Consider the following 20,516-nt stretch of genomic DNA (forward strand, 5'->3'; position numbering starts at 1 on the left):
GCAGGAGGTGGGCAGAGGCCGGGCCGGGGCCTTGGGGACCGGGATAGCGCCCTGGGAGCCCGGGCCCCTCCGTAGAAGAGTCCTGCCTGGTGGATCCAGCGTCCCCCGCCCCCGGCGCCCCCTCTGCTGCCTGCGTGCAGCGCCATGATGAACACCCGCCTCGGGCTGCGATTGAGACGGTGACAAGATCTTGAACGATTGTTTCTTTTTAAGACAAAACTTTTTTTAAAAGAGACAGCGAGGTCTTCCATCATCCGGTTCACTCGCCAGATGCCTGCAGCAACCAGGGCTGGGCCAGGCCCGAGTCAGGAGCCAGGAGCTCCAAGCTCGGGTGTCCCACGCTGGGAGCAGAACTTGGGCGTCTTCTGCTGCCTCCCAGGGTGTTTTTCAAATGGTGCAATTATAAAGATTTTTTTTTTCATTGTGGGGTTATATTTTTCCTACCGAAGTGTATTGTAAAATTGACATAACGTGTGCCGTGTGCCCGGGTTTCAGCATGCAGTCCGGTGACCTTGGGACAGCCACTGTGTGTTTAAGCAGCCTGCTCCCCATCCCAGAACTTCATCATCCAGGCCAGAACTCTGCACCCGTCGCAGCCACCCCCACCCTCAGGCCTGCCCTTCCTGCCTCTGTGGATCTGCCTGTTCTCGGACTTCATCCTTGACAGGCAACACACATACATGGGAAAACACACAGGGCAGAAAAATCCCCCCTAATCCACATACTCCATGTCAGCTGCACTCGTTTGTGTATCTAAAATCACACGCGTGGGAGTGGGCCGGGGTGCAGCAGGTGCACCCACATCCCATACCAAAGTGCCAGAGTGAGGGTAGGCTCCTCCACTTCAGAGCCAGTTTCCTGTGTAGGAACAACCTGGGAAGTCAGCTGAAGATGGTCCAGAACTTGGGTTCCGGCCACTCATGTGGGAGACCTGGGTGGAGCTCCAGGCTCCTGGCTTTGGCCTGACCCAGCCCTGGTTACTGCAGCCATTTTGGGAGTGAACCAGCAGATGGAAGATCTCTCTCTACCTCTGCCTCTCCCTCTCTCTAACTCCACCTTTCAAATAAATAAATAAAAAAATAAGTAAAAATGTGTGTATATATGTATAGGTATCCTTTTATTAAACACAAATGGAGGCCGGCGCCACGGCTCAATAGGCTAATCCTCCGCCTGCGGCGCCAGCACACCGGGTTCTAGTCCCGGTCGGGGCACCAGATTCTGTCCCAGTTGCCCCCCTTCCAGGCCAGCTCTCTGCTGTGGCCCAGGAGTGCAGTGGAGGATGGCCCAAGTGCTTGGGCCCTGCACCCCATGGGAGACCAGGAGAAGCACCTGGCTCCTGCCTTCGGATCAGCACGGTGCGCCGGCCACAGCGCGCTGGCCACAGCAGCCATTAGAGGGTGAACCAACGGCAAAGGAAGACCTTTCTCTCTGTCTCTCTCTCTCCCTGTCCACTCTGCCTGTAAAAAAAAAAAAAAAGGAACACATTTTATGCCCCTTGCTTTTTTTATAAATGTGAGAAGTGAGGTCTTAGTGCATGAGCACATCACTGCGTCTTCTGTGTTAGTGCACACGGAGCTGCCGTCTCCTGTTTAGTGGCTGGGGATACTCACCAGCCCTTACTGATAGAAGCTCTTCAGCTCTCAATTTGCTACTTTTATGCATTGACAGCACCTGCCCACCCCCAGCGGCAGCCATGAAACAGCAAGTGCTTGGCAAGGAGAGCAAATTAAAGCACAAGCAGCTATCACTTCACACCTTTCAGACAAGCGAAAATCAAGTGTGGCAATGCCCAGTGCTGGTGAGGATGCGAGGACCGCTCTCCCAGCTGCCGGCACTGGGGATGCTGCTGCCCACCGGGGAGAAGCTGGCGCTGCCTGACCCTGCAGCCGAGCAGTTCTCTGTGCAGGAAACTGAAGAAGCCCTCCCACGAGTGAGCCAGGAAGCAGGGTCAGCGGCTGGGGTATGGGGTATGTTCGTAACTGCAAGAGCAGAAATCAACCTAAACGCCCCAAGGTAGGAGAGAGGGAGGGAAGTTGTGGAGCAGTTACATTGTGGCCTCCACGAAAAGTGAAGGGGCAGGCTCGGGGCCCCGCAGCGGAGACGCCCACATCCACATCCCACGTCAGGGAGGCCTGGGGTAGTTACTCAGCTTGGCTCCAATGCCCAGGAGGCGGCGCTGGTGGATCAGGGAGTTGGGTTCTGCCTGTCACATGGAGGGTCTAGGTTTTGCAGGTGGCAGCTTTATCCACTCCACCGCAGCACCAGCCCCAAGTAGTTGTACTGTTGTGTGCTGTCTCACCTCACATGTTTCCAGGGTTCCTCCAGGTTGCAGAATACATTAGAGCGTCATTCCTTTTCATGGCTTAGTAACTCCCGTTGTACAGATAGACCTCCTGTGTTTACCCCTTCTCCTGTTGATGGAAACGTGGGTTGAGTTCACCTTGGTTGTGAATAAGCCTGCAGTGGCGGCGGCTGCATCAGGAACTGGAGCCCCTACTTCCAGTTCCTTTGGATGCATACCTGTGAGTGGAATTGCTGGGTCGCACGGTGATTCCAGGTTTAACTCTTTTCTTTTAAGAGATGTATTTACTGGGACTGGTGCTGTGGCACAGTGGGTCAAAGCCCCAGTCTGCAGTGCCAGCATCCCACAGGGGCACTAGTTCGAGACCCAACTGCCCCACTTCCAACCCAGCTCTCTGCTATCACCTGGGAAAGCAATAGAAGATGGCCCAAGTGCTTGGGCCCCTGCACCCAATGTGGGAGACCCAGAAGAAGCTCCTGGCTTTGGATCAGCACGGCTCCACCATTTCAGCCATTTGGGGAGTGAAACAGCAGGTGGAAGAACTCTCTCTCTGCCTCTGCCTCTCTGTAATTCTGCCTTTCAAATAAATAAATAAGTCTTTTTAAAAATAGAGAGAGATGTATTTATTTTGAAAGTCAATTAGAGGCCGGCACCGTGGCTCACTAGGCTAATCCTCCACCTTGTGGCGCCGGCACACTGGGTTCTAGTCCCGGTCGGGGCGCCGAATTCTGTCCCGGTTGCCCCCCTTCCAGGCCAGCTCTCTGCTGTGGCCAGGGAGTGCAGTGGAGGATGGCCCAAGTGCTTGGGCCCTGCACCCCATGGGAGACCAGGAGAAGCACCTGGCTTCTGCCTTCGGATCAGCGCGGTGCACCGGCCGCAGCGTGCTGGCCGTGGCAGCCATTGGAAGGTGAACCAATGGCAAAAGGAAGACCTTTCTCTTTGTCTCTCTCTCTCTCTCACTGTCCACTCTGCCTGTCAAAAAAAATAATAATAAATTTAAAAAAAAATAAAGTCAATTAGAGAGGGAGAGACAGAGAGAAAAAGATCTTCTATCCACTGGTTCACTCCCGAGGTGGCTGCAATGGCCAGGGCTGGGCCAGACCAAAGTCAGGAGCCTGGAGCTTCATCCAGGTCTCACACATGGGTGGCAGGGACCCAAGGACTTGGGTTATCCTCCACTGCCTTCCCCGATGCGTTAGCAGGGAGGTGGATCAGAAGTGGAGCAGCCAGGACACAAACCAGCATCCATATAGGAAGCCAGGCTCAAAGGCAATGGCTTTACCTGCTATGCCACAATGCCAGCCCCCAGGTTCAGCTTCTGGAGGAACCTGTACTCATTTATTTCTGAGCTGGCTGGTAGGAGTGGAGCAGGCATTCTTCCACAATACTGTAGGTCTTTTTGTACATCTGAAATATTTTATAAATTTTAAAAGTTGTAATTGGAAGCCACCACTTGCACTGATGCTTTTGAATTGATATTGAATTCAAAGCTGTCTAAAGGAACACTCGTGTCTGCCAGCCTCGGGTTTCAGAACTGCTAGAGTGCCTGCCCAGCCTGATCCGTACATTGCTGAGCGTTGCCTGGGCCCGCAGACCCCTGGAACCCACCTCTTGGGCTCCCACAGTCCCAGGCTCTGGAGGTAGAGGGCTCATCAGTGGTACTGCCACCGGGCTGAGAGCTATACCCTTGTCCTCCCTGAGGTCATTTCTGGCTCTCCCCTCCCCCACCTATCCACCCACTCAGCATTAAGCTTCCGTGGCACCTGATGTCCTGCCAGAGGCCACCTGGTGCCAGGTGAGTCGCCCCTCCTCACCCCTTTCCAGTGCAGCGGCCCAGACATTGGCCAGGGATGGGGGAGAGAGCCTAGCCCTGCCTCCCAGCTCTGTGCAACCTCAGCAACCGTGTGAGCCAGGCATCCAGACGCCCGGGCGTGGGCCCCAGTTTTGCCATCTGGAAAGCTAAGGGGTGGGTGAGGTGCAGGGGCCCCACACCTGTGGTCTGCAGACGGCTCCACGGCTCTCCCAGGAGGGGCCGTCAGCACAGCTGCAGAGCAGACGTGTGCAAAGCGACATCATTAGGTAAGCGTTAGCCTCCCGCCGCCGGGCCCAGAGCTCGTAAATGTAGTGTGGCAAGTGTAATGTGTTTATGAGAAAGAGCGTAAGAAATGAGCAGAAAGAGCTCCATTTTTCATTATCACTTAAGACATCAAGTGTGCCTGGAGCAGCCACAAGCTACGGCGCCAACACCTAAGGTGACTTGCACCCATCCGCGCTCCGTCACGCCTCACTGCTAGGGCCCCCGTGTGCAAAAGAGGCAGGGGAGGGTTCCTAGGTCCCTTCTGATTCGCCCCCCATCACCTGGATGCTCAAGGAAACTGGGCTCTGTTCACCAGCCAGCCCCTGCAGGCCGTGGCCTGTCCAGGGTGGTGCTCAGCAGGCGTTTGTTGAAGTGGGGATTCATGGAGAGAGGAACACACAGGAGGCAGCACGGCCTCTCCTTCCAGGAGCACACTGCGTGCACTTGCTCCAGGAGCCCCTTGCCTGAGTTACCAATTCCCAGCAACACAGACAAGGTGCTGCCAGGGGAAGCTGGGGCCAGGGGGTGCGAGAACACCAGCCAGAGGTGCCAGCTGTGGGCACGGAGCCAAGTACTGCCTAGAGGTGACCTGCTGGAAGGAAAGGGAGCAGCTGGCGATTTTCAGACAACAGGAGCTCATCCTACCCAGAGGAGGGCGTATCAGGCACCCCAGGGCGGTTTCGCCAAACCCCACTGGAAACTCCACCCCACTCCCCACCTTAGTTCCCCAGAGTTAAGAACTGATAAGCAGGGGCCATGGCACACTAGGTTAATCCTCCACCTGCAGCACTGGCATCCTATATGGGCGCCGGTTCTAGTCTCAGCTGCTTCTCTTCCAGTCCAGTTCTCTGCTGTGGCCTGGGAAAGCAGTGGAAGATGGCCCAAGTCCTTGCGCCCCTGCACCTGCATGGGAGATCGGGAAGAAGCTCCTGGCTCCTGGCTTCGGATTGGCGCAACTCCGGCCGTTGTGGCCATTTGTGGGGTGAACCAATGGATAGAAGACCTTTCTCTCTGTCTCTCCCTCTCTCTGTCTGTAACTCTACCTCTCAAATAAATAAAATCTTTTAAAAAATTGTTTAAAAAAGAATTGATAAGCAATGCAGTGATCAAAAATCAACAATAAAAAAATGCACCCTTCCAAAAAGAACCACTAAATTCTGCAAGCTGTAATGGGTGGGTGGGTGTGACACACCTGTAAGCGGTGGGGACACAGCCCACAGGCTGCGAGTCACTGTGTGAAACCATTAGCACCTCCCGAGCCAGCAATTCTCAGCCTTCATAAAAATAATCTGGGGCTGCTTGTTAAGACACCTCCGGTGTCGGCCCGCGTGGACTCCGAGCCAGCAGGGGCGAGGGGCTGCGACGAGCACTGAGGGCCATCCCGGTGGCCCCGGAGCCCCGGCCACCCACGTGTGCCTCACTGTGGGGGACTGTAGAGAGTGCAGGTGCTCAGAGGCCTGTGGAGGAGAGGTGAGGGGGAGGCAGTGAACCAGGGCAGAGCCACACCCCCAGCACCGACCCCGGCTGCCCACTGCAGCATGGGGGACTACAGATGACATGACTGTTGGGGCTTGAAGCTCCCTACACCTGCCAGCTGGCAGATCTGCTGCTCCGCACCCCTCCCAGCCCCAGACAAGAAGGGCAGCACTACATCTCACAGGTAGGAAACTGAGGCAGGTGCAGGGCATGTGATGACAGCTTGCAGCAGGAAGGCAAGAGAACCTGTGCTGGGCAAACAATATCCACACGGTGTCTGCAGTCACCCATCTCTTTCTATTAGGATGTTTACTTATTTGAAAGAGTGACAGACAGGGAGGGACAGAAACAGGTCTTCCACCTGCTGGTTCACTTCCTAATTGGCCACACTGGCCAGGGCTGGGGCTGGGCAGGTCCCCTGTTTCCCCTCCCCAGTGAGGGTGGACCCTGTCCGAGGAGCCCCGGGACAGCTCTGCAGGTCTGGCAGTAGAGACACTGGCATCCCACAGCGGGCTACTGCGATTCAGTGTCCAGCTCCTGACTCCACCTTCCTGCTATTGGATCCTGGGAGGCAGCAGTAATCAGTCTCTGCCACCCACGTGGGAGACCTGGGTCATGTTCTGGCTCCCAGCTTTGACCCCAGCTCAGCTGTGGGCATTTGGGGAGTGAACCCTGGAGTATGAAGCACTCTCTCTCTCCCTCTTTCTCCCTATCTCTGCATCCATCTCTGTCTCTCCAACAAATGCAAAAAAGCAAAGTCAGGACACCTGCTGCTGTGTGGGGAGGATCCGCCTTCATGAGTGGATTGATGGATAGAAGCACCTGTCACAGGGAGTTTGGTTCCACTTTTCCCTTCCCCCTCCGCCAGGCGAGGACCCAGCGACCTCCCCTCCAGAGGAGGCAGCAGCAAGGCGCTATCCTGGAAGCAGAGAGCAGCCCTCCCCAGACGCCAAACCTGCCGGTGCCTTAGCGTTGGACTCCGTGGCCTCGGAATCGTGATAAACAAATGTGCGTTATATATGAGCTGCCCTTCCGCAGGACAGCACACCACACAGACTCAACGATGGATTCTCATCCCGGCTCTGCAACCAGCCGGCACTCCGCCTGCACAGGTGCCTGTATCTGAGCCTTTAATTCTCTCACCTGCAAAATGGGAGCAGCGTGCCTGCCCTCCGCGCTGGGGTGCGACAGCAATCAATGAGACGACCACTGCGCATGCTCCGGGCTTCCCCAGGTGCGTGGCGGCCACCACCACCAGCTCAGAACTCAACCCGACGCTAGGTCCTCACTAATCACCAGGGCCTTGGCTCTTACGGCAAGGGGAAGAGAAAGCTGACCTTGTGAGGTTCCTGTGGAGTTAGAATTAACCCCATTGCCCGGAGGGGTACACAGGTTCAGAGCTGCCGGAATGATGCAGCCGCAAGCAAGGCCTGGCCTCTCTTCTGTCGGCTCCCCACCCCGCGGCGAGGCGGGTGGCAGAGGGGCGACCCAGGCTCGCGGGTGGCAGAGGGGCGACCCAGGCTCAGGGTCCTCGTTCAGACTCACAGGAAGACAAGCGTTCCTGGTAGGAGAGCAGGATTCCAGGGACGCACCTGTGTCAGCAGCCGTCGGCCGGTGGAGCTCAGTTCCCAGCCAGACGGCAGCCTGGGCTGGGCTGCTGGGATGGACTTAGTTCCCTGGCCACACCTAGGCCTAAGCAGGCGGGCACCTGTGCCCCTGCCTTTGCGCCTTGCCTCCTTTCTCACTGCCCAGGCCCACCCTCACCTCACCCCCTCCTGATAGGCCACCCAGTGCCCCTGGGTCCTGCAAGCCACTCAGTGAGCAAGGGAGGCACTGCCAAAGGCCCAGCGGGCAGGTGACCTGAGAGTGCCCAGCTGCGTGTGCCTGGCACTTCCTGCTGGTGTGGGAGCAGCTGGGCCCTGTGCTACCAGGAGTGCAGTGGGCAAGGTTAGACGGGGAGATGTGTCCAGGGTCCCCTGAGCATCTGCACGGGTGTTTCTGTGTCCCATGAGGGGGAGGGGGAGGTGGGGGGGGCTTCTGTGCCACAGAATCTAGCATGCCTGTGTGTGCACGCGCACCCTGCAGGCGTGAGTGGAACTGTCACTGTCTCTGCACACGCTTGTGCGTGCTCAGCGCTCCCTGCACACACCTGCGTGTGTCCTGAGAGTGACAGCGTGTGCCGGCCCGCGCAGGAACGCGGAGCTGCGTGGCCCGCGGTCCCTGCTCAGCCGGCTGTCAGCTGGCCCCAAGAGCCACCGCAAACCAGAGGCGCCGGGGACCCTGGCCGCCCGCCCGCCGTGTGCGCGCGCAGGGTCCCGGGCCGGCGTGCGCGCCGGTGTGAGCGCGAGTGCGGGCGCGGGTGGCGCCGCCCGGCTCGCTCCGCTCCGCGCCTCCCGCACAGCCCGCGCACTCACCCTGCTTGGTTGCTACCGGGTGACGCGGGCTGGGCCCGCCCCCTGCCTGCCGGCCCCTGCACTCACTCGCGCCGGCCGCCGCCGAGCAGGCAGGAGCCGCGTCAAGGCCGTCCGGGGGCGCCGCCGGCCGCGCCCGCAGCCCCCGCCGCGCCCCGCCGGGCCTGCTGAGCCGCCCGCGGGCTGGGGTCGCGCCGGGCCGGGCCGCGCCCGGGCGGGGCGGCGCTGCCTGCATGACCCTCCGGCGGCGCGGGGAGAAGGCGACCATCAGCATCCAGGAGCATATGGCCATCGACGTGTGCCCCGGCCCCATCCGGCCCATCAAGCAGATCTCGGACTACTTCCCCCGCTTCCCGCGGGGGCTGCCCCCGGCCGCCGGGCCGCGCGCCGAGGCGCCCCCGGACACCCCCGCGCGCCCGGCCGCGGCCAGCGCGGGCCGCCGCAGCCCCTCCGACGGCGCCCGCGACGACGACGAGGACGTGGACCAGCTCTTCGGAGCCTACGGCGCCAGCCCGGGCCCCGGCCCCGGCCCCAGCCCGGCGCGGCCGCCCGCCAAGCCCCCCGAGGACGAGCCGGACGCCGACGGCTACGAGTCGGACGACTGCAGTAAGTTTCCAAGTCGCCGGCGCCGGCCCCCTCCCCTCGCGGGGCGCGCGCCGCGGCCTCGCGCGTCCCCCGGGGCCCCCGCGCGATGCCCTCGCCCTCCCGCGCGCCCCGCGCCCAGCCCGCGGCCCCCGCGCCTGCCCCGTGCGCTCCGCGCACCCTGCACACCCGCCCGACACCTCCTTGCCGGGGCCGGTGAGGTGGGAAGTTTGGGGGCGCCCCCTGGGGGCGTCCCGTTCCGGGGCCGCGCCCCCTCTCGGCCCGCCTGCGGGGAGCTCGGGCGCGGGCGGCGGCTTTTGTTCCCGGGAAGGGCGGAGCTGCGCCCCGGGGAGACACCAGTTGCTGCCGGCCGCACGGTGGCTCCCCGCGCGCGAGCCGCTCCGGACAGGCCCCGCGGCCCAGGGTCCGGGCTGGGGCGGGGAGCCCGGGCCTCCCGGTGGGCCCAGCAGCCCTCAGTGCGCGGCGGCTTTTCTGGCGCGCGGGCCGAGGACCGGGAAGACCGCGGGGCCGGTTGTCCTTCGGAAAAACCTTGGCGGTCCCTCCTGTCGCTGCGTGGACCCCGCCGCGGTGCTGGCCGGACCGGCGACCTTTGCCCACCTGTTACACCCGCGCCCCCTCCTCCCCGCCCTGAGCCCCCAGGGAACAGGCGTGGGCCCCGGATCCGCGGGGCCAAGGCCCGGCCGGCCCCGGGGCTGGTGGGCAAAACCGAGGCAGGAGGTCACGGTCTCATGGGGAGTCGCTGTGCACCAGGTGGGGCTAGGGACACGGTGCGAGGGGCTCCCCACCCAGCTGTGGCCCCAGCTGCATCCCTGAGACCCGGAAACCCAGCGTCAAACCCGGCCCTGGGTCTGTATAGCCTGCTTGGGGCCCTCACCTGGCTCCAGGCCTGGAGTTCCCCCCAGTCCATAATTTGCCCAAGTGGAGGTTACCGGTGCCACCCACAGTGCTGGCACTTGCCTCCCTGCCTGGGGAGGCCCCACCACCGCGGGGGGGGGGGGGGGGGCTGAGCACTCTGTCTAGGCCTGGACCACAGGCCTGGCAGGTGGAGCCCTGCCCCGGGGCATGGGGGTGGGGGAGTAATCATTTCCCCCACTTTCCTGCCAGCCTGGGAGACTGGGGCAGAGTTCATCACCCCGCACCCCGACCACCACCCCGCGCCTGGCCCCCTCCCTTGCTGGCCTCTGAGCAGGCCCTCCAGGGGACAAGTCAGCTCCTGGCCGCCCTGAATCCCAAGTCACCTCTGGAGAAGCCACTCCTGGGCCAAGGGAGCGGGCAGGTGGGGCAGGGCTTCCCTGAGCCTCAGGCCACACTCCTCCTGCCACAGAGGGCCCCTGCATGCCACGGCCAACAAGTCCCAGAGCCCTCAGACAGCCAGGGGCTCGGGCCAGCAGCCCCGCCACCTGTCTGTCGCCCCAGGGTTAGCAGCAGGCAGAGGGCTGGGCGGGGTGTCCTGGCAGGGGGCGGACTCTGGTGGACACAGCCTGGTGAGCTTAAGCTGTGGGCTGGCCACACCCATGTCACCAGGACTCACTAAAGAAACACTGACAAGAGGCTTGGGAACAGCCGGAGCCAGTGTGCCCTCCCTCCCTCCCCAACCCCCCCCCCCCCCACCGCCGTCGCCTTTCAAGGCCTGGACCCCATCCTGGCTTCGAGCGCAGGAACCTGGGCTCCTGCCCCTGGGGGGAACAGGTTGGGGGCAGGTCTGCCCTCCACCCGCTGCCCCAGGCCGTGTGCCCTGCTCTGGGCTCTTGACAGCCAGATCCCTGAATAAGCCTAAATGATTCAAGCCAGATGGTTCATTACGGCTTGAGCCAGGGTTATGCTATTTGCTGCCCTAATTATTGGATTATCTCTGTTCTAACAAAAAGAAATGAGGGCGGTTGCTGTGTTGTCCCAGGCCGGGAGACAAGTGCTGTTGATTTACTCCGCCTTTCTGTTTCCCCTCCAAAGCCCATCCTTTATTAAGTCACCTCAAGGCACGAGCCTAGTGTTCCCAGCAGAGCTCCTGGGAGGGTGGGAAGGGCACAGGCAGCAAACACTGGTGCCCCTGCCCCTCCCCACCCCGGCCCGCCCAAGGGGCAGAGCTCCATTGCTAGAGACACCCACCACCACCTGCGGCTACTGCTCCAGCCTCCGAAGCTGCCATGGCTCAGAGGCTTTGAGTTGGGAGAAACCGGAGACCAGAGCCCGTGGCTTGGGCCGCGAGCACAGTGATGGTCCTGCCACTCCAGACCCCTCGCCACCGTCCCTGGCAATGCTTCTGTCTTCCCACTCGGCCACACTCTTTCCCTCCGAGGCTGGAAACCAGCGTCAATCTCCTGCTCCCATGCATTTGTGGGTGAGAGACACCCAGGCGCAAACCAGGGTCCTCGTGGTGCCTGTGCCTCCATGAACCCAGCAGAATCCTCACGGCTCAAGGTGGCTGCTGTGGGTCCAGGTGTCACCTAGATTTGAGGACCAGTTTCCTACTCCATTTCGCAGTTTAAGATCCGAGAAACCTTTCCCAGAAGTTCCCATAAGATTCATGCATCAACCTAAGCCTGCATAATTCAGCCCCGAGACCTGGAGCAAGGGCAAAGTCGGGACTCGTGGCTGGGTGTGCCGCCAAGGTGCCAGGCCTGCTGGCTGTGTGCCCCTTCCTCGCTCGCCTTCAGTCGTGTGCTGCCCAGACCCACCATGATATTTGTGTGCACTCTCCCAACATGTCCGGCTCGGTGCTGGACCCACCTCTGACCGCCCAGTGCACTCGAAACCCAAAGGGGAGGGCGAGGTGCAGGAGGGGGGGCAGGGCAGGGCGGTATGTAGAGGCCAGCCGCACCAGGGGTGCCACGGCCCAGCAGCTGGAATCGGGGGAAATCACATGGCCAAGGCCGTGCTGCCACCGGGCCGCAGTGGGTCTGGGAGGGACAGGGAGTTCTCAGCAACCGAAAGCAGAGGGCTGCAGAGCCGCCAGCCGGCCCTGTCCTGGCCAATGACCCCCCCTTCCTCTCCTCCCCTGTCCCTGCCTTGCTCCGTGCCCACTGTCCCCACCTGTGGATCAGGTTCAATGCAGACTGCGTCGCTGTCCGTGGTTCCTGCCGCAGTTGTTTGCTTGTGTGTTTTTTGTTTGTTTGTTTTTAGTTTTTAGTATGTGGAAGGCTGACATTTTTCTTCAGAAAAAGTCGGCCCAGGGGCAGGTGTTTGGTGCTGTGGTTAGGAATGCACTTGGGGGTGGGCGTTGTGGCACAGCAGGTCAGGCCACGGCTTGGGACACCCACAGCCCATGTGACAGTGCTGGCTCCAGTCCTGGCACCTCCACTTCCAGTCCAGCTCCCTGCAAGGGATCCTGGGAGGCCGCAGATGACGCGGAGTGCCGAGGGCTCTGCCGCCATGCAGGAGACCCGGATGGAGTTACGGGCTCCTGGCTATCGCGGGCACTGTGGAGAGGAACCAGCAGATGGAAGGTCCCCCCCCCCAGCTTTTAAATAAAAATAAGTGAAATTTTGGGTAAGTAGTTCTCTCTCTATTTAGGACACATTTCCTGTCCCAGTGGTGTGTGGGTCAAGAGAGCCACGCCCAGGCGTTAGGCCTCAGAGAAGCCCACTAGCACAAGCTGACCGCCTCAAATTAGCCAGGGAGGATCTGAGGGGCAGAGGCCCCTTAGTGCCCGGCCCTCACCATTTCTGCAAATGTAAATGGGGCTGGGGGGGGCGACGGCACTCACAGCCTAGGTGCCTTCCCCCCACAGGCCCGCCCCGCCCCCTCCAGGGGCTCTGCCTTCTCTCTCCGGTTTCCTTTTTGTGTCCTGCTAAGACTTTAGCTAAACCCCGGGGCTCTGTGGGGATCCACTGAGCTTTAAGGCAGAAACTCAGGCAGTGAAGAGACCCGGACTCTGGGCAGCTGCGCTGGGCCCGCCCAGCCAGGTCACCTTCCCTCTCTGAGCCGCGCGTCTCCTCTAGGGAATGAAGCCTAGGGACCATTCGCTCCCTAAGAGAGCCTCACCACTGGTGGGCTTCCCAAAACTGCCGCCACGCCACGCTTCCGTTTAGACGCTGTCCTTTCTTTCTTTCGTTTCTTTATTTATTTGAGAAGCAGAGTGACAGAGAGGGAAGGAGAGACAGAGCTCTTCCATCAGCTGGCTCACTCCCCAAATGGCTGCAACAGGCGAGGCTGGGCCAGGCTGCAGCCAGGAGCCAGGAGCTTCTTCGGGGTCTCCCACGCGGGTGCAGGGGCCCAAGCACCTGGGCCATCTTCTGCTTTCCCAGGTGCGTTAGCAGGGAGCTGGATCAGAAGCAGAGCAGCTGGGACTGGAACCAGCGCTCAGATTTGGGATGCCAGTGTCGCAGGCTGTGGCTTAACTGTCACTTCTTACAGAGCTGTCACTGGGTTCAGAGGGCTTCAGGCTGTCGGAGGGCCACCCAGGCTCGGGGTCCCCGGGAAGGGCTGGCAGCAGTGGCTTCTGCTGGGCCATGTCCAGGCCCTCGTCGCACAGAGTCTCTGTCGCAAGCAGCGCCTCCCCCTTCTGCAGCCAGGAGGCCCCGGGGAGCAGGCAGCCCTCTGTCTCTCCCGCTTGTCCTTCTCTGGGGCTGCAAAACACAGAAAGCGTGGGTGTGTTGGCGCCCACGTTGCACTCCTGTGAACTACTGGTGAGCACACAGCCTGAGCACACAGAGCATGGGGCGGGAGGGCATGGCCAGGGCGCAGTATGGGCTGCTGGCGTCACAGGTGGTGGCTTTACCCGCTGCGCCACAGCGCCGGCCCGACTCTTTCTTTTAAAACTTTTATTAAGGGGCTGGCACTGTGGCGTAGCAGGTAAAGCCGCCGCCTGCAGTGCCAGCATCCCATATAGGCGCCGGTTCGAATCCCAGCTGCTCCACTTCCCATCCAGCTCTCTGCTATGGCCTGGGAAAGCAGTCTGCACCCATCGGGAGATCTGGAAGAAGCTCCTGGTTCCTGGCTTTGGATCAGCCCAGCTCTGGCCACTGCAGCCATTTGGGGAGTGAGCCAGCAGAAGGAAGATCAATCTCTCTCTCTCTCTCTCTCTCTCTCTCTCTGCCTCTCTGTAACTCTGCCTTTCCAATAAATAAATTAAACTTGAAAAAAAAAGTCAGAACCGGGCCGCCTGGGGCTGCCAGCGGAGGGACCCCCCAGCCTTCCCCTTGTCTTGCGGTAGCAGTGACAGGCAGCAGCATTGAGTGACACTGTGCGTGAGCTCCCCAGGTGGGGAAGGGAGCGATCCTGTTTGAGCAGTTTTGTTCCAGAACGGGTCTCGGGGGGGCAAGTCCAGTTTTCTAGAAAAGCTGCCAAAGTGGGACTGCGCCGTCTATAATTACCTCCGAGGGCTTCCCGTGCGCCGGGACTCGGCAGACGGGGCACAGAGACGTGGGAGACGCTCAGGTCACACACAGGGATGCTGTCCAGGCTGCCACAGGCAAAGGCGGGGCCGTGAGCCTGGCAGGGGGTGCACGACAACCACGACTCTTGTCCTCACCTGGGAAGAGCGGGCGGCTGCACGGAACACTGGCCCGCCCGGGGCAGGTGCTCTCCTCCTGCAAGGGCCCGTGTGGTCGGGTGCCATCTCCCCAGCTCTGCCTTTGCAGTAGATGCTGTGGCGGGGTTTGGCCAGTAGCCACCGGAGGACCAAGCCCCATGCTAGGAGCCCAGCTCCAGCCCTTGCCTAAAGAACAGGCACCTCACCCCTCAGCCCAGCATCTCTCCAGCCACAAAGCCCCCCTGTGCCACTGGCCAACTCCTACTTCTCCATCATGGCTCAGGTGAGGCATCGCCTCCTCCAGGAAGCCTTCCTTGATAGCTCTCATCCAAGTGGAGGCCAGGCATCCCTTGAGGACCTCCGTGGCTCCTGTCTCAGTGGACTCCACCATGTGGGTTCTTTTCATCCATTCTTTCCCGTAAGCAGTGCTCACCATGGGGAGAGGGACCCTGCCCCGTACGTATCCTGAGCATACAACACATGTGTGCATGAGACGGTTCACCAGCTCAGGGCCTGGAAGCAGGACCAGGCTGCGGAAGGCATAAGGGGATGTGCCTTTTGCTCTCCAGGGTCCGTCCTGGCCTGGTGCCAAGAGCCTCTTCGGCGTGGAAGGCCACAGCTGTTGCGTGTGCCGGCTCCTGAGGGTGGCAGCTGCACCCGTTCCTGCTGCACCCTCCTCCTGGCCCCTGAGAGTGGCTGCTGCCTCTGAGAGACGGGGAAGCAGCACGGGGACCCAGCTGCTCCTCGCTGCTGGCCCACGGCCCCCCCAGAGGCCGAGCCCCGAGGGAGCCTTCCAGTGGCTCGGCGGTCGGCCTGGCCAGGGCCTGCAGCCTCTCTGCCCCATCTCTGCCGGCCACTCAGGCCTGAGGGACACCGAGGGCAGTTGCCCAGGGAGGACAGGAGCTCCTGTAGCCAGAGCCTGGCACACATGCGCACCACCCTGGGCCAGCCATAGGCAGTGCAGCGCAGGGGCTGGGGCAGGAGGCTGGGTAGTGGGGGTGGCCCCCTGAGCCTCACCTCCGGGCCTCAGCTCCTCCTGTGGAAAATGGGCCAGTGACACCGCTCCCAGGGCTGGGTGGCACCGGCAAACAGTAGGTGCTCAGTGGGCGGCAGTTGCCATGGAGACGCATTCTGTCCTTGCTGGTGGCCCACCTTTATACTTCTACCTGTTACCTGGAGGACGCGGTGTGGTTCACGTGTGTAGATTTCAGTTTTGTAAATTTGCGGTGGTTGTGTGTTAGTACTCACAGGCTGTGCAGGTTAGAGCAGCGCTGACGGGGCCGGAGCCGTGGCGCAGCAGGTTAAGCACCGCCCCACCCCCAAGCCGGGACAGCGGTACCCCGTGTGGGCAGCAGTTCAAGTCCCGGCTGCTCCACTTCTGATCCAGCTCCCTGCTAATGCGCCTGGGAAAGCAGCGAGGGATGACCCAAGTACCTGGGCCCCTGAACCCATGTGGGAGACCTGGATGGAGTTCCAGGCTCCAAGCCTTGGCCTGGCACAGCCGTGGCTGTTGCAGCCATTTGGGGAGTGAACCAGCAGATGGAAGCCCTCTCTCTCTCATTCTGCCTTTCAAATAAAATAAATCTTAAAAAAAAAAAAAATGACAAGCACCGATGATGCCATCACCAGGGACGTTAAAATGTGCCTGTGACTTCAGTGAGCAGGAAGTATGCCAAGGCTGAGAGATCTGGGGCATTCATCTCCATAAAGAAATACTTTTGGGTAATTTTTACTTTATTTTTAAAAAGATTTATTAATTTATTTGAAAGGCAGAATAGAAGCAGGGGGATTTTCCATCCGCTGGTTCATTCCCCCAGTAACCTCAATCCTCAATAGCCAGGGCAGGGCCAGGGGGAAGCCAGGAGCCAGGAGCTTCTTCCAGGTCTCCCGCGTGGGTGCAGGGGCCCAAGCACTTGGGCCATCTTCCACTGCTTTCCCAGGCCATAGCAGGGAGCTGGATGGGAAGTGGGGCAGCCGGGATTTGAACGGGAGCCCATAGGGGTAACTGAAATGTGACCAGCGGGTCTCAGGGCTGTAGCGGCCGTCTGTGAGCCGTCTCGGTGACTGGAACCTGGAGGGCTGCTCGGCTTCTTCAGGTGGCCCTGTGGCCAGAACCTGGGCCAGAACCTGGGGTGGAGGGGGAGGCGGGCTGGGTCCCGATGCTGTGTCTGATTGGAGTCGCTGCCTGCGTTCCTAGAGTCTACGTGTTTAAATCCCCTGAGAATTACTAAGGATGACTTTGGCCTGCACTGATTTCTCTAAACAATATTTTGTCTCTTGTTGGGGGGAAAAAAAAAAAGGCCCATTTGGGCAGGCAGGGGCCGGTGCGGCTTCCCCTGCCGCTGCGTGACCCCGGGCCTCTTTGTCGGCAGCCGCCCTGGGCACGTTGGACTTCAGCCTGCTGTACGACCAGGAGAGCAACGCCCTGCACTGCACCATCAGCAAGGCCAAGGTAGGCCCACGCCCGCACCCCCACACCCCTGCGCCCCTGTGCCGCCGGCTGGAAGCCCAGCCCTGCCTCTGTCCACTGGGCTGCACCGGGGCAGGGCAGGGAGAACTAAAATCCCTGCCAGGCGGGTGTTCAGAGAGCAGAGGGAGGAGGGGCCGGAGGGTGTGAGCAGGGTGGGGGTGGGGGCTGTGGGTCCCGCAGGGCAGGCATGGACGGAGGCTGCGGCTGCTGCTGGGGGTCTCTCCCACCCAAGCGCCCAGCACCTCGGCCGCCCGGACTCCGAGGAGTGGGCGACTCCGAACTCCTGCCCTGGACGCTGGGGCCGCGGAGGAGGCTGAGACCACCCCAGGCAGGGGTCCGGCCTCCTGGCCTCGCTCCCTGGGTGCTGGGTGTCTGTGGAGCCCCTCCCCGAGCCAGCTCTGTTCTCACCCGTGCTGTTCCCTCCGTCCCCTACCTCATGGCTCCCTCCGGGAGGAAGGTGCCCAAGTTGATGTTTTCTCGAAAGGTAAGGGCCTGCAAGGCCTACGAGAGCCCCTGGCGGGGCTGGGGATGGGCCGGGCTCCCCACAGAGCTGCCTGGGCCCTGACCCACCCCGGCCTTCCCGACCCACGCCTTCCCTGGCCCTACCCGCCAGCTGAGGGGCAGCCCCTGGCTCTGAGCACCCCCAGCGGGATGGGCCATCCCACGTGGGCCACAGCAGGCGGGGGAGTGCAGTCCACCACGGGCCACAGCCACCTGCCTGCTGTGTCCCCACCCTCCCCTCTCCTCTGGGCCCCCTCCCCGGGGTGGGGTAGGCCCCTTCTGTGGCTCCTCCCTGCCTTAGAGAAGTTACCCAGGCTGTCAGGCCACTCTGGCCAGAGCCCATCCCTCCTCCTCCATCCCAAACCCCAGGACCCCCCCACCCTGTGTGTAGCTGCCTGCCCTCCCCAGCCTGACGTGTGTGTGCACATGTGTGCACGTGTGTGTGTGTGTCTCCGTGTGGGCACCCCCGGTCTAGGCAGGTACCTGTGGTATACACATATGCCTCTGCTGACTGTGGGGCCCAGCAGGCACCACAGCGGGGGATGGGTGGCCCCAGAGCCACAGTGGTGTCCCCACCCTCTGGAACCTTCTCTGTGAACCCCCAGGTTCATAGAAGAGGCAGTGCAGGCATGGATGGGCTGGGTCCCTGGGGTAGGAGCGAGATGGGGGTGTTTAGGGGAGGCTGGGCCCTGACTTGGCCACCTCGGGCTTTGCTGTGTGTGCAGTAGGGTCAGTCACGGCCATACACGCACCCCCTACACACACGTGCAAAAAGCCAGGAAAACCCCGCGCGGGACCCCTGCCTGTCTGTAAAACACAAACCCAGCCCCATTGTCAGCTCAGTGCCAGGGACACAGACCCCACCCGGTGAGCCCAGGGCTGCACATGACAGACCCCTCCGCTGTGGGTCCCCAGGAATCCGAGCACTCTGGGAGCCCCCCATGTGGCACCCTGCAGTAGGGCAGCAGGGAAGCCCTCCAGGCCCCGCGGGCTGTGCCGGCGCAGAGCTTCCTCCCCGTGGGACGGCTGCTGTTGCAGGCTGGCCCTGGCGAGTCTGGAAGACCCCGCCCCTGAACATTTGGCAGAGCTAGAGACCCCTCCCACTTCCTCCGCCGCCCCGGCCTGTGGAAGCCCGCCCCAGAGCCGGGTCATACCTCTGGCAGACACTGTAAGCTGGGGGGATCCCTCTGAGGGGCTTCCCGTCACGCCCCTGACCTTCGCTGGGAGCAGACCCTGTCCGCACCCCATAGGCAGCAGGTGGATCCCCGGGGGGCCAGGGAGGCCACCCGTGTGGGCCCGGAAGTTGGTGACAGAATAGTGCCCGGGCATCTGGCTGCACCCACGGTCGCTTTTGTGGCTGAGCCAAGTGTGCGGCCCCCGAGGCCCCCCAGAGACCTGCTGGTGGGAGGGGTGGGGGAGGGGCAGAGGCCCCAGCACAGTCCAGGGACCGGTAGGACGGAGCAGGCGTCACTCCCCACCTCGGAGGTCCGCAGGCGAGGCCACCGAGGCAGGGGTAGACACGCCGGGCGTTCTGGAGGCCCAGAGCTGTGTGAGAGGAAAGCCGGACACCTGACCCCCTGCAAACACGTTGCACAGCCACGGACAAACGTGCAGCGGCAGCGGCCTGCAGGCGCTGGGTCACAGTCCCAGGGGCCTGGCACGGAGGGAAGGGCAAACTCCCGCCTGCCCGCCCCGCGGCTGTGCTGTCTGCTCCCCTCAGGCCCGGGGAAAGCTGATTATCAACCCCTTTTACAGATGAGACGGACGAGGCTTAGGGCCTTGAGCAACCCACCCACTCGCCCAGCTGCGAAGTACCCACAGCCGAGGGCTGAGCGCAGGCGCGAGCGGGGGCAGCCTCCTCGCCTTACCAGAGGGTGGGGGGGCGGAGCCTCGGCGGCCCGGGGCGGGGGGGGGGGGGCGCGCCTGGTGGGAGCAGCCGATCCCCGTTGTGTAGTAAACTTGCGGTTGGTCTGAGTCAGGCCCCAGGGGGAGCCGTGCGGGAAGGGAAAATGCAGGCCCCAGGAGGAGGAGCCTGAGGTCAGCTCGGCCCCCCGCCTGGCCGGGCGTGGGTCGGTGGGCTCCCGGTGGGGCATTCTCGGCACGATTGGCGAAGGAGCTGGAAGCAAAGCTGGGGAGGGCGCCACCTTGTGGACGGAGCCTCCGCGGCCGCCGGCTGCGGGAGCCCTGCAGTCGCGGAGGGCTGGCCGTGGAGCCTGGCCCCGCGGCGGTTTCCTGTGACCCCCGGGAAGCGCGTGGATGAGTAGAGGATGAGGAGTCGGTGACATAGAGTCAGAGGCTGTGTCTGCAAAGGGGGCGGATCCCGGAGGAGGGAAGCCCCCGACCAGAGCAGGACAGTGCGGGCCTCTTTGGAGCAAGGAGGGTCACCAGCAAGGCGGGGGACTAGAGGCCTTGGCCTGCGTGTCTGGCGGCAGGGGCGGGCGGGCGGGCCCTCCCTGACCTGAGGGTGTGGCCCGGATGCTTCGGGAAAGAGGGCAGTGAACTCAGCCAGGAGGGGCAGAGGGCCTCGGCTGGCCCAGGCCCTGGCTGCCCTGCACCCCCCACTCCCCAGCTCACACCGTCTGCTGTCCCTGCTCAGGGCCTGAAGCCGATGGACCACAATGGGCTGGCCGACCCCTACGTGAAGCTGCACCTGTTGCCGGGAGCCAGCAAGGTGAGAGGGTTGTTTCCCAGGGCCGCCCTCCCTGCTGAGCCTGGGGCTCCCGTTCTCTTGAAGGGCCCAAGCAAGCTGGTGGGCGCCCAGCTCCTGCCCGTCTCACACCCTAGGGCCTTGTGAGTCAGAATTATACGCCTGCTGGGTTGAAGAAACCCCCAGAGTCCCCAGGAGGGTTTCCTAGACACACTCACAGCTGGAGGTTAATATCATGTACAAACAAAGGGATCTGGGCTCAGATAACATGGGAAGACCTGGCTAAATGAGGCCCTTTATTGCAGGCCTCGTCAGCGCCTTTGACGAGCTGATGGGCTGCTCTGTGTCTCCATAAAGGAGATGACGGGCAGCAGCTGCCCGTGTATTTGCCCACAGACTCCTGTTCCCATGTACCCGACCCAGGCAGTGCTTAGGGTACTGGCACAACAGGTGCGTCTAGGGAGGAAGAGAAAAAAATTGCTGTCAAACCAGAGCACCGAGGTGAGCCTTAGCACGGAAGAGCAGGCTTGATTCGTCCTTGTGTGCATCTTCCTGCTCA

The 20,516-nt window shown here is 61.9% G+C and overlaps 1 protein-coding gene across 8 annotated transcripts in view; it reads left to right on the forward strand.

The window, feature by feature from the left end:
• The first annotated feature begins 8,175 nt into the window (after window positions 1–8,175).
• The window catches only part of DOC2B (double C2 domain beta), a 95,037-nt gene continuing 82,696 nt past the window's right edge, over window positions 8,176–20,516 (forward strand). For 7 of the 8 annotated variants that reach the window (XM_089317584.1, XM_089317580.1, XM_089317583.1 and 4 more), the window contains exons 1-3: window positions 8,176–8,872; window positions 16,712–16,791; window positions 19,907–19,981. In XM_089317584.1, the coding sequence (XP_089173710.1) occupies window positions 8,500–8,872; window positions 16,712–16,791; window positions 19,907–19,981 (528 nt within the window). In that variant the 5' untranslated portion in view covers window positions 8,176–8,499. The remainder of the gene's footprint in view (window positions 8,873–16,711; window positions 16,792–19,906; window positions 19,982–20,516) is intronic. The other variant, XM_051824566.3, reaches the window with a different exon arrangement.

This window comes from Oryctolagus cuniculus, chromosome 17 (assembly GCF_051225735.1).
Source record: "Oryctolagus cuniculus isolate XC-2025 breed Fujian yellow rabbit chromosome 17, ASM5122573v1, whole genome shotgun sequence".
Taxonomy (NCBI): Eukaryota; Metazoa; Chordata; class Mammalia; order Lagomorpha; family Leporidae; genus Oryctolagus; species Oryctolagus cuniculus.